Genomic DNA, 14,950 nt, shown 5'->3' on the forward strand with positions numbered 1-14,950 from the left:
AGGGCAACGGTAAATTTGTGCAGAAACCATTTTTCATCTTTCTCTCATATTAACTTTTATCACTACCTTCTGACACTGAAATTAATATTGTTCTTCCTTAGCCGAAGTGCAAGTTATCAACAAAGACGGGCAACTTTAGATGGCTCAATTTACTGATCATGAACCATTTTTCTTTTTCCAATCAATGAACTTGACCTTTGACCTCCAAATCAAAGTGTTCTTCCTTACCCAAAGTGCATGACATCCACAAAGTTTGGAAACTAGATCATGGCCAACTTGAGTTATTGTGTGGAAATGAAGACCAGCAACATGAAGACAGATGGACATCCTAACATGATATGCTGCACCTGATGGAGGGTGTATACAAAATTTGAATAATTATCTTGAAATTTATATAAAAAAAGATACACATAAAAGAGGATGAATTTTTTGGTACAAAATACTTAAAAACACAAAAAATAATGAAATTATGTATCCACAAGCATACTAAGAATTCCTGTTTACTTTTGTAATAGGTCCTCTGGTAGGAGTAGACCACTGGCCACTCCATGGGGAAGATGCTCCAGAGTATGTGGAACTTCCTGAGTTGGAGTTGCTAGGACTCCTCGTCACAAATCCTGCCATGGACTGGCTAACTCCCTCTGCCAGAACAAACTGCTCTCGGAGTTCCACATTTGTTCGACCTCGTGCTGAATTGCAGAGAATTTCATCATATTGAAGATTAGCAAAAGATCCATGTTAATTAGTAATTAAACATTGATATGAATGTAAGTACGAAAGAAATGTTAAGTTTTGATGAAACTGGCAGAAAGAAATGAATTTATTTAAACCAATAAAATCAATGTAAGGCAATAACTTTGTCATCAAATTCAATCATTATTATTTCTCAAAAAATTATGAATGATCGTCATACCATTTTTGAAAATCTTGCTTTTCAAAATATACTGGTGTAGTTCGTATGGGAGGTCATGAATCATCTGTTCAGTTAATTATTCTCTTGCACTTAAAGGCTTTAAAATTTCCAGATTCAACCAGACCCAGTGTCTTGTTATATTTTATAACAAATCCTGGAGTATCTGATTACAGACCTCTGTAACTGTTTGAACATAAAAATGTAAAACTCACATGTAATCCTAAAATCTTAACTTAACTAAACATTCTTTTCATGCACAGTTAATAGTTAATACAAAATTGGTGCAACTTACAAAGTCAAACTATAAGCAATCCCCCCAAAAACGAATGTATTCTTTGGTGCTAATTTTTACATACAATGCAAATCAACATTGAAATAGGAACACATAGTTTAAAATGTGATAATTAAAAAATATCTATCAACAGGACTGACAGCATGCAGGTGCATTATTATATTTCTAAGCTATAACAAAATGTTGAAAATGATCGTCTATACATAATGAAAAAAATACAGATCAAAATTCTGATTTCGACTTTTGGTACTCATAAAAATATATAACAGTTCTAGCTGCTAGTAATACAGTGCTAAATATAATTGTTAAATGGATACTGTATTTACCATCATACAACTAATGAGCACACATTTCTTGTTCAGTCAATACTTGTAAAAAAAAATACCTTTATTAAGTGCACAGATCTGTCATTATGTACATGCCAAGAACATAATAATTTGGGGAATGATCACAATGCATGCCATGTTTTGTTACTACTCAACATTTTGGGTTCAAATGGTCTGAAAAATAGATCCTACATGCACTTCATTCAATGCAACCATAATGAGAGTGAAAATAAACCTCCTCAGTGGGGAGCACCTGACACTTAAAGGGAGCTAACTCCTCATGCATGACTGAAACATTTTTTCAACTTCACTGGTGCTTGCTTGTCGAGTTCAGCCTGAACCTTATGAAGCTATCCACTAGTATTAATTATTTATAAGCAGAGTGCAGATATTACATTATATATGGCATATCATCTTGCATGTAGAATGACATATTTTCCAGCATGAGTTCCATTTCATCCTGAATCCTGCAAAAGCCTTTTATATCTCTGTTTTTATTTACAACCCCTGATATACATAAAGTCTATTTTATATGGAATCTGACTTGTAACTAATTGTACCTGGGAGTGAAAATGAAACCACTCAACCGAGAGCACCTGATATTTAAAGGGAGCTAACTCTGACATTGACTTGATACTAATCGTAAGAGCCAGCAAGGGCTCTGAATGAAAATATATTTGATAATTAACTGAATCATATTTTAAAAAGAATTTTATGGATCCCTAAGACAACACAATACTGTAAAATCTCGGTATTAACAAAAAAATTATGCAAACTGAAAGAAAACATAATTAATTTAAATGTGCATTTAAAATAGCCAAAGTCAGTTAACAGGAAAATAAATATTAAAACATCACCATGCCAATATATTGCAACTCACAGCATCTCAAGTAAGTAGGGCATACAATATGTAAATAATTTTTAGAAATACTTGGGTAAATTTAGATCAGAATTTCAGTGTTTTACCAACAGAATGCTGGAATTTTAATGCAAGGAATGTATACTTGAAAATAAATATATCCAAACTTTTGTATGTATTTTTTTTTTAAAGAAATGGGCAGGGAACAAAGTCCATATTACAAAATTTAAACTGTCTTCAAATTATATTATTCAAGATTGAGACACTAATGATTATTGTAATGACAGTTTAAAACTATAACAAGTCACCAATGACATATGATGCAGATTAATAAAGTTTCAATACATATGAAGTTAAACACAAAAGATAACCAAAGCCAATAAATGAGGTCACAGTTACCTGCTGGATGATAAAATAACATTCAGTTATTGGAGACATGAAGTTTAGCAGAAAGATACTGAACCATGAAATTTAATTAGGTCACAATGACAGGCAGATTAATGGATGGATTTAGTGGATTGTAATGACCTAGTTGGGGGCAAGAGTGCTCCACACTTTACATTCAATCATGCTGCTATAGACTGTGGCATGACAAAATATACAGTTATATGACCTTGTAACAAACAGTCTTTTATTTATGCCATATGATTCCAGGTACACATATAAAACTTGAGTACAGTAAAAGCTCAGCTTAGAGATGCATTGAGCAGCAGGTACACATAGACCTATAAAACTAGAGTACATCCCAGCATCTTGGGCCAATGGGTGGAGGTTCACAAATTTTAGTTTAGTATACCTCATCATAGATGACCATTTGTTGTCAGGTACATGTATATAATGTACAATTTTAGTACAGTATACCATAGCGTAGAGGGCAAATGGGTGTCAGGTACACATACAGATATGTACAATTTTAGTACAGAATACCCCAGCATAGAGGGCAAATGGGTGTCAGGTACGCACATAGATATGAAAAATATGAGTATGGTATACTCCAGCATTGAGAGATATTGTGTGTCAGGTACACATCTAGAAATGTTTAAAACAGTATATCTCAACATAGAGTCCTGGCAGGTGGCTTAAACAACACAAATATAAATACTTTTAAACATTTTCCTTATCACACAAGCTACACAGTTGATCCAAAGTGTTATGTATAAACATGTAGACAATTGTTGTTGTTGTTGGGTTTAATGCCATTTTTCAGAACACGAGAGGCTGTACATGGCAGCCAGTATTAATGGTGGAGGAAGAACTCGGAAAACCCCCAGAAAGAACCACCAACCCACGATAAGCTACTGGCAAGCTTTCTCACATACCCACATCAGCCAAATATGAGACTCGAACCCACACAGACAGAGGTGAGATGGCAGTGATCCGTAATGAAGAGCGCTTTAGGCCACTTGGGGCCCCTGTAGACAGTTGTACAAAGACACCAAATATGATATATACCATATCTGACATATGATACACATGCATAGTGGTTAAGTGCCAACACAATGATGACATACTGGTCAAATGTTAGCAGCTGCTTTCCTCCTAGATTTACATTAAGACTATGGAAGGCACTCAGTGAAGAATTTTTGCAATTTTGTTGATAGCTTATTTCACCATGTGCAAGTTGGCTGATTGTAGATTTATGGCACACCATCACTCTAAGGCTATACAGCATTGCAAAAAATGTTATATAATAACATTAATGTACCAGGGTGGTTTATTACCAACGAGCGATGAAAGTCCAAAAACACAATGAGATAGTGATGGTAATATATGAAAGTTCCTAATCAACGGGGTATGTAATTGATGTGTATGAAGGGTAATCAGATAATAAAAATTGATTAAATGTGATAAACAGTATACATGTTGGTTAAAACACTCAAAAGAAATAGGATTGCACTTATGCTTCATTTTATCTTTTTTTTTTTTTTTGTTTCTTCAAAAAATTTAAAAAACAAGACATATTAACGGTATCAAAATTCATGTGATAAACATTGCAGTAATGATCACGTGTAGGTTGGAGATCAAAACAATCTATCATAAAGTGCTCGACAGTAAAGGGTTCACTGTAAAAAATGCACTCAGGTTGGTCTTCACCCTTTAATATGTACGAGTGGATTAAATGTACTTAAGTATCTCTAATCTTGCAATAACTATCTTGCCCCTTTGGATTGTTCGGTAGGAAGGAGGCCATTTGCCTAAGGTAGGGTTGATGACATGGAGTTATTGATAGTATCAATCCATGATGCCTGCCACTTACTAAATAAGGATTTTATAAAAAAATCAATGTATGGTATTTTAAAATTAGAGGGTCGTTGAGCCATTTTATTCAGCGCAGTCTGTTCTTTCATTACCTTTAATACCAACATGGCTGGGTAACAAACAGTATATTAAACTGCAAGAAGTAAACAGCTTGATGATATTATTAGTCATTTTCAAACTTACTATTGTGCTCAACTCAAGTACTTATAGTGAATACAAAAAGATGATAGAGTTTAAAATATGCTTGGCTTTGATACATTTCTGGGCAAGGTCTTTTGCCATCATGTTCAAGTATTATGATCAATATGGTATTATTTCATTATGTTCAATATGGTATTTTTTTTAAAATTGGAAGTATAAAATGGGTGAAATGAAAAATGAACAAAACCACAACACAGGGGTCACAACAATGAAATGACATTTAAAAATGCCTGACTACTTCAACCTTCCTACAAGAATAGACAATGTTGCTATATATATTTGATAATCCTGAAAGAGATTAGTGACTTTGATTAATTCTTTTTCATGCTGTGTATTATGTTTGACACAGACAACTATGGTTCTCTACTGACGAACGAGAGTAAGCAACAAATAAAAACGACAGGGAAACTGACAGAAGAAGGCAACAAAAATAAAAGAAGCAGAGAAAGGAATAAATAGTTATTTTTAAAAATAATTTCAGCATTATTCCTTGAAACTCTTCTTCATTCATAACAATGAAAAAAATAATAACTAGCAGGTAATTAGCTTCACCAATCAAAGCAAGGCAGGGTAGAAAAATAAACCAATGGGAATTTGACAGACACTGAAATCAGACAACTGCATTAGAGCAAACATTCAAATAAGCCTATGAAATTACTACAACCCAGCTGCTGAGGAGAAGACTGCCGTTGGAGGACAAAACGAAAGCGGTTTCGTCTCCAGACACCAACTGTGAAAGCAAAGAAGATGGGAATGTGAAAGGGGCTAGACAATATATATATATATATATATACACACAAGACACAGGTGCATCAATTTTCTACATGTATGTATGAACAACTAACTGAAAATAACAGTAAATACCAATTTCTGCATAAATATATGTACTGACACTTTTGATCTATTAAGGTTTCATGGATATGTATTCTTCTTATGGGTCCTGCACAGATTCTCATGACACACGAATTCTTAACATTCATTATTTGTCGTACACAACACATTCATATAATGTGCCATGTATATACAAGGAAACCTGGCAGTGGCAGCATTGACAGATTTCAAAACATAGTTACTAAATATTCATTTTTATTGATGGGGAACAACTCTTTGTGGATATTTTGGGTTCCTTTGAACCACAGATTGAACATCTAAATACCAACTTATGTGATTCTTCAAGCAAAAGAGTGGAGAAAATTACTAAACACATGCCCTAACCTAGCAAAGTCACTGAAAATATAGATCAAAGTGATCAAGATTTTTCAATAATGGCTCTAGTGCTCTTCATGATGCAATTACATCCCAAGTTATGTGACTCCATAGGCCACTGGACCTCAGAAAATGTGGCGAATGCAAAGGTTAACCAAAATCATTGCATTATAAAATATGGATCACTGTGAAACAATTTTCACTGATGGCTGTATTACTCTGCATACCAAGTTACATGACTCCATGTTACATGACTCCAAGTTACATGACTCCATGTTCAATAGAGGTTGAGAAATGCAATAGTTTACCAAAAACATAGTGATCTTATTTTTACTGAAGTTGTGGTGCATATAAATACAAACATATGTGACTCAATGACCATGAGTGAAAATGACATGAGAGGAAAATGACCATAACCTTAGAGATGACACAACTGATGAAAGGACAGACATCATTTATCTTACAATCTGGTCAATAAAGTCTGCACACAAAAAGTCTGCACAGTATCAACAACAATTTATTTATGCTAATCTGGTCTGACTCCTGGACTTGTAATATATTTTTCCACATTATGAAACCGAAATTCTTTGCAAGTTTGAAAATTCCAACTGTCATGCAAATAAAGTTATAAGTAAGACTTAATTATGCCATCCATAAATGCAACAAAACCATTGCTTTAAAATGATATGAATTTGGGAAAGCAATTTTTGAAAGAAATGTCTTCTTTCAAACTAAAATAAGATTGAATGCACTGTGTCCTTAAGTATATATGCACACAATGACAAACTGATGATTTAACTGTTGTATTTCAATATACATTTCTCCATATCTATCTGTCTTTCCAGTTAAACTATTTAAATCATAAAATGTCTAAACACTCAAGCTGAAAAAATTATTTTTCCTCAAAAATATCTAATATGAAATGTAAACATAGTACTTAATTTTTTTTTTACAGTTCTAAAAGTCAGTTTTCTGCATGTACTGAAATTATAACACTAGTTAATAAAAGCATTTATCGTTTTGTCATTGTGAGAAATTCCTTAACAGCAAACTAAACAAAGGTTATACACAATTTCCTGAAACAATATCATGTATAATTGTAAACATAGTACAAAATTACAAACAATATCATCATTCTCAAAATTAGCAAATGAATGTCATCCTTCTGCATGCCTTACATTTTACGAAAGCAAACTTTCAATAAAAAAAAATGAAAGAACAAATGATTATCTTGCTGGAATAAAAAGGAAAACACAATTTTACAATATAATACTCATACAATTTATAATTAGGATAATCATGAAACTTGAGTTCAGAAATACTTACTCGTTAGCATCAGACTAAAGTCTAGATAGCAAAGACAGAAGTCATAGATCAAAAATTAATAACAAGGAATTCTGAGAGAGAGAGAGAGATAGAGAAAGGGAGGCAGGTATTGCAAAATGAATTGACATCCCAGCATGTGTATGCATGTATAGGGTTTGAAGGTACATCAGGACAACACTGGTTATGATATAATATTGATATAAAGTTATACAAAATTTAAAGAAAAAAAATGTAAGGAAATCCTTCCAAATACACATGCCCTACAAGATAAATTATTAAACATGCTCAAGATATTCTGTAAAAGGTACATAAAATAAAAGATTAAGGTACCCTCCCTGACAAATATTTCTATATAAACAATTAATGATCAAAAATCAAATTTCATATTCATCTTGCAAATTGAAAGGGTGGCAACAGAAATCAATAGTAAAATAGCAATTCAGATTTTGAAAATCAGCAATGAAAAAATGGCTGATAGCCCACCAGCAAATCCATGGCAATTAAAAATGCATAATTAAGATAATTTTATTGTAAATGATCTCATTCTGTAATGATTATGCATTTACCAAGTTAAAATCTAATTCCTGTCACTCCAAGGTTTGAATTTTTGACCCTCCATGAAATCAAAGCTCTCCATGTTTTTAATTGTAGAATTGTACATGTGTGTGTGTTACTATGTGTGTGTGATACAATTTGCAATTTCAATGCCAGCAACCTCAGACATAGCACAGGACCCATATCTGATCAAAAGCCAATAATACCCAATGGTACACCCATGAAGTTTGAAGAAAACTGGGTCCATGCAAGTTCATTTATTATGCAGAATGCAAAAAATGCAATTCTACATCTAGTGACCTTGACCTTTGATCTACTGCTCAGACTCATTATGCAGAGGTCCTTACTTAGGTGTAATGCATCTATTAAGCTCATAAAAAAAAGGTGCCGGAATCTTGAGGAAAGTTGACATCCAAAACGACAGTGACACTGACCTTTGATTTGTAGCCTGAGTAGCAACAGGGAGATGACCCTGCCCAAGTGAAGTGTGATGAAAAATGATCTGCAAATCTGACTTGTTAAGAGGAAACTGACACATGAAGGTCACAGCCTGCATGCCAAGCTTATGCAAATTTTCTATAACTTTGACCTTGACTCCAAAGCCAAATGTGCGCGTGAATACATCATAGAATTAATTGTATTATTTCATAATAATTCATCCCATTTATGAAGAAAAAAACAACTCTTGGGGACTAAAATGTCTGTGATAATAACTCCAAAGGTCAAAGGGCAAGCACATGTCACGGTATAAAATGTCATAACTTTATAATGATTCATGTCAAGATTGATGAGAATCTATAAAGGGATTTAGGAAATATATGGTAATAAAGACTTTGGCCTAAACCATAACAAACTGTAATTGATACCACTGCTGTTCACAATTTTGAAGTCATACCTGACAAAAATTAAAATGTCTCAATGACCTTTATCTTTCACATCTTTATCCTAGTACCAAGACCAGTCCATACCCAAATGTACTCTACCTATCAAGTTTGATGAATATTAGGCCAAGTAATATGTACTTGTTATTGCAGAATGGAAAATCAAATTTTCAGCTCCAGTGATCTTAAACTTGGACTTAACAGGCTGCTAGGTACAAACTTTAGGTCAGTGGAGCTGAAAATCCTAACGACTTTAGCCTCTATTCTTTGATAAAAACCATACGAGGTATGAGGAAAAAATACCCATGACAACAGCAAACTAAAACTATGTTGTATAAACCATAACATCTAAAGATGTATGGATGGACAATCAGGCATCATTATAATTATACTGGCTGGACCAGAGGAATAATATTCTAGTCTGAGTATGGGAAAAAATGACCAAAAAATCAAGAGGAAAGAAAAGTCCAGTATTTGTATATGACTGCAAAAGTGAAAAAAGGAGAATAAATAGAGCCAACCATTATAAATGTGTCTACCATATTCGATTGAAATCCAGCCATGATTAACATCTGTGTTGTAAGGAAATGAAAGATGAATCCATTCATCTGGTGACTAAATCGACTAAACATTGATGTAGAATGATAACAAGCAAACTCTGCTGACGCTTCTTTAATCAAGCTGCCTATAAAATTCAGCTGAAGTCCAATAACTATTATGGGAATTACTGTGTGGAAACAAAAGTGGGATAGAACCATATACAGACACAGTTTAATATCTCCCATTTTCTACAAAAAGCAGAGGACAAAAAAAGGGGGTAAAACTTGCTTCCTAGAAGATAAAATGTTATGCCTGTAATTCCATTACCTTTCTCCAAGCAGTATGACAGTGAAAACAAAGTAGGTAACCAGCACCATTTCTAGTTTTACCTGTATCTACTTCTACATCATGAACAACAATCAGAGGCAAGTCTACCAGTTGGCATTAATGTAAACATAAAACAAATTACAGTAGTTGTACAAAAAACACGAACACTAATTTTTCTCGTGACAATTATCTCTTCTTCTTCTTAATCATACCATATGTAGTTGCTACTAAGATGAGTCCAACTGCATACCGCACAGACCCATTGCATAATGTGCCAGCAGATCTGGGTCTGTGCAATTTGTTACTAGTAGTCAGTTGAACAAGTAACGTAGACCCTGATGTGCAGCTGCGTTATGCTATGGGAGATCAGGATTACTGTTGTTTGCAGTTTGACTTGACTTATAAGCATGTACAGATGATACATCATAGTTACTTGTTTGAAGTCCAAATGTAAACTACATAGACCAAGATTTGCAAGTGCATTAGCAGATCTGGGTCTATGGAGTGTGCTAGGATTAACCACATAACAAACAGCATAGACCCTGATCTGCTTGTGAATTATGCAATGGCACATCAGTGTCTATGTTGTTTACAGTTGGATTTGACTAAAAAGTGAGTATATACAGCATTCATTGCCATAATGTGAAACAAGTTCCAATTTACAAATAGATGGTGTTAAATTTTAAATTTAACTTTCTGCTGATGACTTTGTAATTTTCCTGTTGAAATACAAGAATTAGCCAGTACAATTTCAATGTAAAAAAGACAATTAGGATGATCCGTTTGCTGCTCGAAGTGTGGCTGTGCATTACATTTTTAACCAGACATTATATAAGCAGGTGCTGTGAATGAATACACCAGGCATGTACAACTTCCTCCAAGGCATGGTCCAGAGTAGTAATTTTTAAAGCCACACCTTATGAATAAGCAGCTAAAACCTGGTCACAGGCTGGATCCAACCTGTGGGCTGTAGGTTGTCCATGTCTGGAATACAGTTAGCAGCTCCTGTGAACTTGCACACAGTGTGATACAATACAGAAATACCAAACAGAAAAAATGATCTTATACAGTATTCCATATAAAATAACAAAATTGACAGCTGGACAATTTTGAGAATAATTTTTTTTATTGCATAATTATATAGCTCGTTTATTCCAATGAGGTATAAGACAAAAACCAAGTTATTTCCCTTTAGTAAAAGATGTCAATGTAAGCTTTTTTTGTCCAAGGTGACCCAAGATGAATACACGTGTACAAACAAAGGTTTGGCAGAACAACATTGCAAACAGTGCAATGTTGTAAATTAAAATGTAATATGACACCAAATCTTCAAGTTGTTCATACCAACACTGTCTTGAAAAGTGATAACTCTATTTTTCTACCTGCTGGCATGAGAAAGACAAAAACAGCATTTATATTTCCAATACTAATATAGCAGTGGCTTATGAAAATCTAAAACAAATTTAAATGTGTTTGAGGTAAAATTATTTTGAGCTAGAGATGTACTAAAATTGACAGAAGGCATTAGAATGACCAATACACTGGTTTTTGTATATATGATACCAAACCAACTTACCTCGGCAGGGGTCATTTTTAACGAGAAATTCATCCAATGCCATCCAGCCACCACCGACACGCACCATAACGGTACTACGCAGAATTCTGACTAGACGTAGCTTTTGAGAGTCTCCAAACTGAAATAGGATATAAATATTCCAAGTCAATTATGTTTATTAATGTTTCAAATGTTGGCTGTGCAATATGTTGTGATCTTCGTATTTTTGGCACAATGAACATTGTGTATGACATTAAAGGTTCCATGGAGCACAACATGTTGCCAGAATAATAAACCACATAATACACTATAAGACTTTCAAAATAATCTAACAAAAACCTCAACACTCTTGATTACATCTCAGCTTAATTTCTTTGCCAGAAATGTCATGCCATTATCTTGCAAATGACAAAAATTGAACAAAATGAAAACATTAGGCCATCAAATATTCCTGGTAAAGAAACTTGTGTTACTGTTTCATTAGCTAATTTTTATACTGCTGATTACGAAATTCAAACTAAAGTAAGTACATGACACCGTAATCTGTGTTGGAGAGTTTACGTTATGTTCCTCTTTTAAAAGATGTCCACTGGCTGGACAAAAACTGCTATGTTTAAAAAATGTGATACCAAAGATTCTTTTGAAGAATGTTAAACAACCACAGTCACTATTGTAGATATAGAGATACAAAGCATTTGATATGAAATGATGAAAAAGATAACGTTTATTTTGGGTTACAGATATTTAAAAAAAAGAAGCTAACTTACTCTGTATTTGCCCTCTCCTATTTTATGTATCTTAAACTGCTTGACACAGGTACATTTTGAAACCTGTCGTTTGACCTCATCCTGGATCTTCTCCGACTCTGTTACAGGCTTGGCCTTGAAAGCAAAAACATGAAATTTAAATATCCCTACAGATATCTATACATTCAATTGACACTGTTAGAATTAATGAATTCCTGGAATCTATGCAACAAATCAGAAGGTCTAAGAATGAAAACTTTAAATAATGAAAAAGTCAAAAGCCTTCAGGATAAAGGGTGAGGAAAATTAAATGTAATTCACTATACAAGTCCTCTATAAAGTTTCTCTATTTTATTGTCATTTTCTTTCATACTGTATGTACAATTGCATCATTTACTCAATACTGAAAGGCTGAGATGTTTCCTATTAAATTTTAGTTCTGTCTGTACAGCAGTTGTTCCTTCTTTTTTAAAGTCACTACAATATTGTTATATATTTAGCAACACAAGCCATTTATTTTCTTGCAGATTGGCATCATTTGCAAAACCTGAAAGCCATTTGTGTACATGAATCCTTTCTGTCAAACTGGGTCAAATATCTTTAAAGGTCATGATGGCCACATTTGAGGGAATTTCAATTGGAACAAAGTTAAAGCATTTCATGCCAAGATGCTGTCAAATTTCGTCAAATTCTCTTGAGTGATTTTTTAAAGTATGGCAGATTTGCATTGTTTGTAAAGAAAATATCAGAATGCTATCTATTCCAGGGTTGTTTCAGTCAAGTTTTATTAAGTGGTTTTAAGAAAGAGTCATTTAATGGTTTTTCTGTTTTTGGACAAGGGAGCCATATTTTTATGGTGGCTTAACGTCATTCTTTTCAGTGTTTCTTTTATATGTAACAGTTTAAAAGATTTTCTATTTTTAGTAACAATGACCATATCTGGTGGCAGACTGCCAAGATCTGTACAAATTTCAAAGCTCTTATCCCTTGCCAGGATGCCTTCTGTCATATGTGATAAAATTCTTTTGAGCAGAGTTTGAGATAAGGTTCTTTAAATGTATTTTTATTTTTAATAACTGTGGCCATTCTAGGTGACAGATCAGCATCATTTGTAAAAATGTTAGAGCCCTTCATGTTTCACTTTATTTCTAGTAGTGGTGGCCATATTTGATGCACAATTTGTAAAAAAAAGAAGGATCTTTTTGCTTTTTGTCAAATTTGACCCATTTCTTTTATGCAGTTTTGTGGAGTAGTTCGAAACTTTTTCTAATTTTAGTAAAAATGGGCCATAGTAGATTGACTTCGTTTGTTTAAAACTGAAAGCCCCTTCAAGTCATAATGCACTTTGCCAAATTAGCTTGAATATGACAGTGGTTCTAATACAAATTTAAAACAGCCACATTTAAGGATGACAGATGACTCATACATTATGGAAACAGGACTATACTTGGCCTGAAAACTATAAATCATAGCAAAAGATTAGTTTAATAAATGTTATGTTCTTTTACTTCTCAAATTTATGGGTGAATAGCAGCATTGATGGAATAATTGTTCAGTACATTAGGAAAAACCAATTTATCATTCAATTACAACATATTTAAATCCCTGGAAGCCTCAATTTTCAATACTTACATCATTGTCTGGCCTGAGGGCCTGAACAAATCCTTTGTAGTCGATGTAACCATCCCTATCCCTATCAAACACATTAGCAACTGCTTCCATCTCCAGCATGCTGGTGGGGAACTCTGTTAAAAATAATAGGTGCTTCCATTATTCCACATGATGAACACACTTCTGATTTTCCATATTGGTAACATCAACATCTACAAGATTTCTGATTGCCTAAATTATCCCAAAAGTATACAAACATGGATACAATTTTACTGAATTTTTTAATAACAGAAGCTAGAACTTCTGTATTACCTTCTTTTAATCTCCTTTTTTCTTTATAAAAATAAGTGCATAAAACCACATTCTTTTCATTATTAAGTATAAATGAAAATAATTAACAATTATGGTAAATAAGATTTATTTCTCAATAGCTGACCCACAAATACTCTACATCAGTAAAGACAAAGTATATACCATTAATGCATGCTAAATTTTCTTTCTTTTGTTGTGATAATGGTTACTAATGTTTGGCTATCAAATGAATTTAACTCAACATGGGTACTCAATTGTAATGACAATTTTTAGACCAATGGAATTATAATGCAGCTTCAAATGTTTTAGAGAACATACTTGAAGCCAGGATTCCATCAATGAACTCTTTCCTTGTAACTTTTCCATCCCTGTCGTGGTCCTGGCGGCGGAAGAAATCCATAATGCGTGACTTATTGTGATGCATCCATTGCAGGTAACGCTTGCGCCAGTCGTCAAACTTAAAGTCCTTCATCTTCTCGAGCTAAAACACACAATTTACAACTGTGAATATCCAAGTCTTTATAGTTCAAGCTAAAGGAATAAAAAAACACCAAATGTCATTATCGGATGCATTGAAAGCTTAGCACCACCCTCATCATAATTTCTATTGTACTGGTTTTAAAATTAGGGTTGGCAGGTTGTTTTATTTTTTAAAAATATTATATACATTTAATGTGCTTTTTTTAAACCATGGGAGGAAAAAAGTGCTTGGGTCAGCAACGAGAAATGGATGGTTGGCTGACCAGAAAAGCATATTTTTTGTGTGCCTTACATGGTATCAGATGAAATGAAGTCAATACAATAAAATGGCAGTGTTTCAAGTAGTATTTATGTCAGAAGATTTTATCACACCAAATTCAGTTAAAAAATATTAGATATACAAATGTTTGTATGCATTTAAATGCACAAGTTCTTTGCATATCACCCATCTGTGTCAGGAAGATACTGGGTTCATCGTGTTCTTGCACAAAATGTTCATGGGTGGACTGGTGAAAGTAGTCAGGGGTATTGTTGCATGAATTAGCTAAAGATGTTGTATGG

General features: G+C 33.6%; 1 protein-coding gene across 1 annotated transcript in view; it reads right to left on the minus strand.

Annotated features, from left to right (window-relative positions):
* The window catches only part of LOC149807465 (uncharacterized), a 496,731-nt gene that overhangs the window by 10,492 nt on the left and 471,289 nt on the right, over positions 1-14,950 (minus strand). The window contains exons 86-91 of the mRNA XM_089956330.1: positions 14,228-14,390; positions 13,619-13,731; positions 12,008-12,121; positions 11,262-11,379; positions 5,515-5,580; positions 505-689 (exon numbers count right to left, since the gene is read on the minus strand). Coding sequence (XP_089812456.1) covers positions 505-689; positions 5,515-5,580; positions 11,262-11,379; positions 12,008-12,121; positions 13,619-13,731; positions 14,228-14,390 — 759 coding nt within the window. The remainder of the gene's footprint in view (positions 1-504; positions 690-5,514; positions 5,581-11,261; positions 11,380-12,007; positions 12,122-13,618; positions 13,732-14,227; positions 14,391-14,950) is intronic.

Source organism: Sinohyriopsis cumingii, chromosome 1 (genome assembly GCF_028554795.1).
Source record: "Sinohyriopsis cumingii isolate HCF-2022 chromosome 1, ASM2855479v2, whole genome shotgun sequence".
Taxonomy (NCBI): Eukaryota; Metazoa; Mollusca; class Bivalvia; order Unionida; family Unionidae; genus Sinohyriopsis; species Sinohyriopsis cumingii.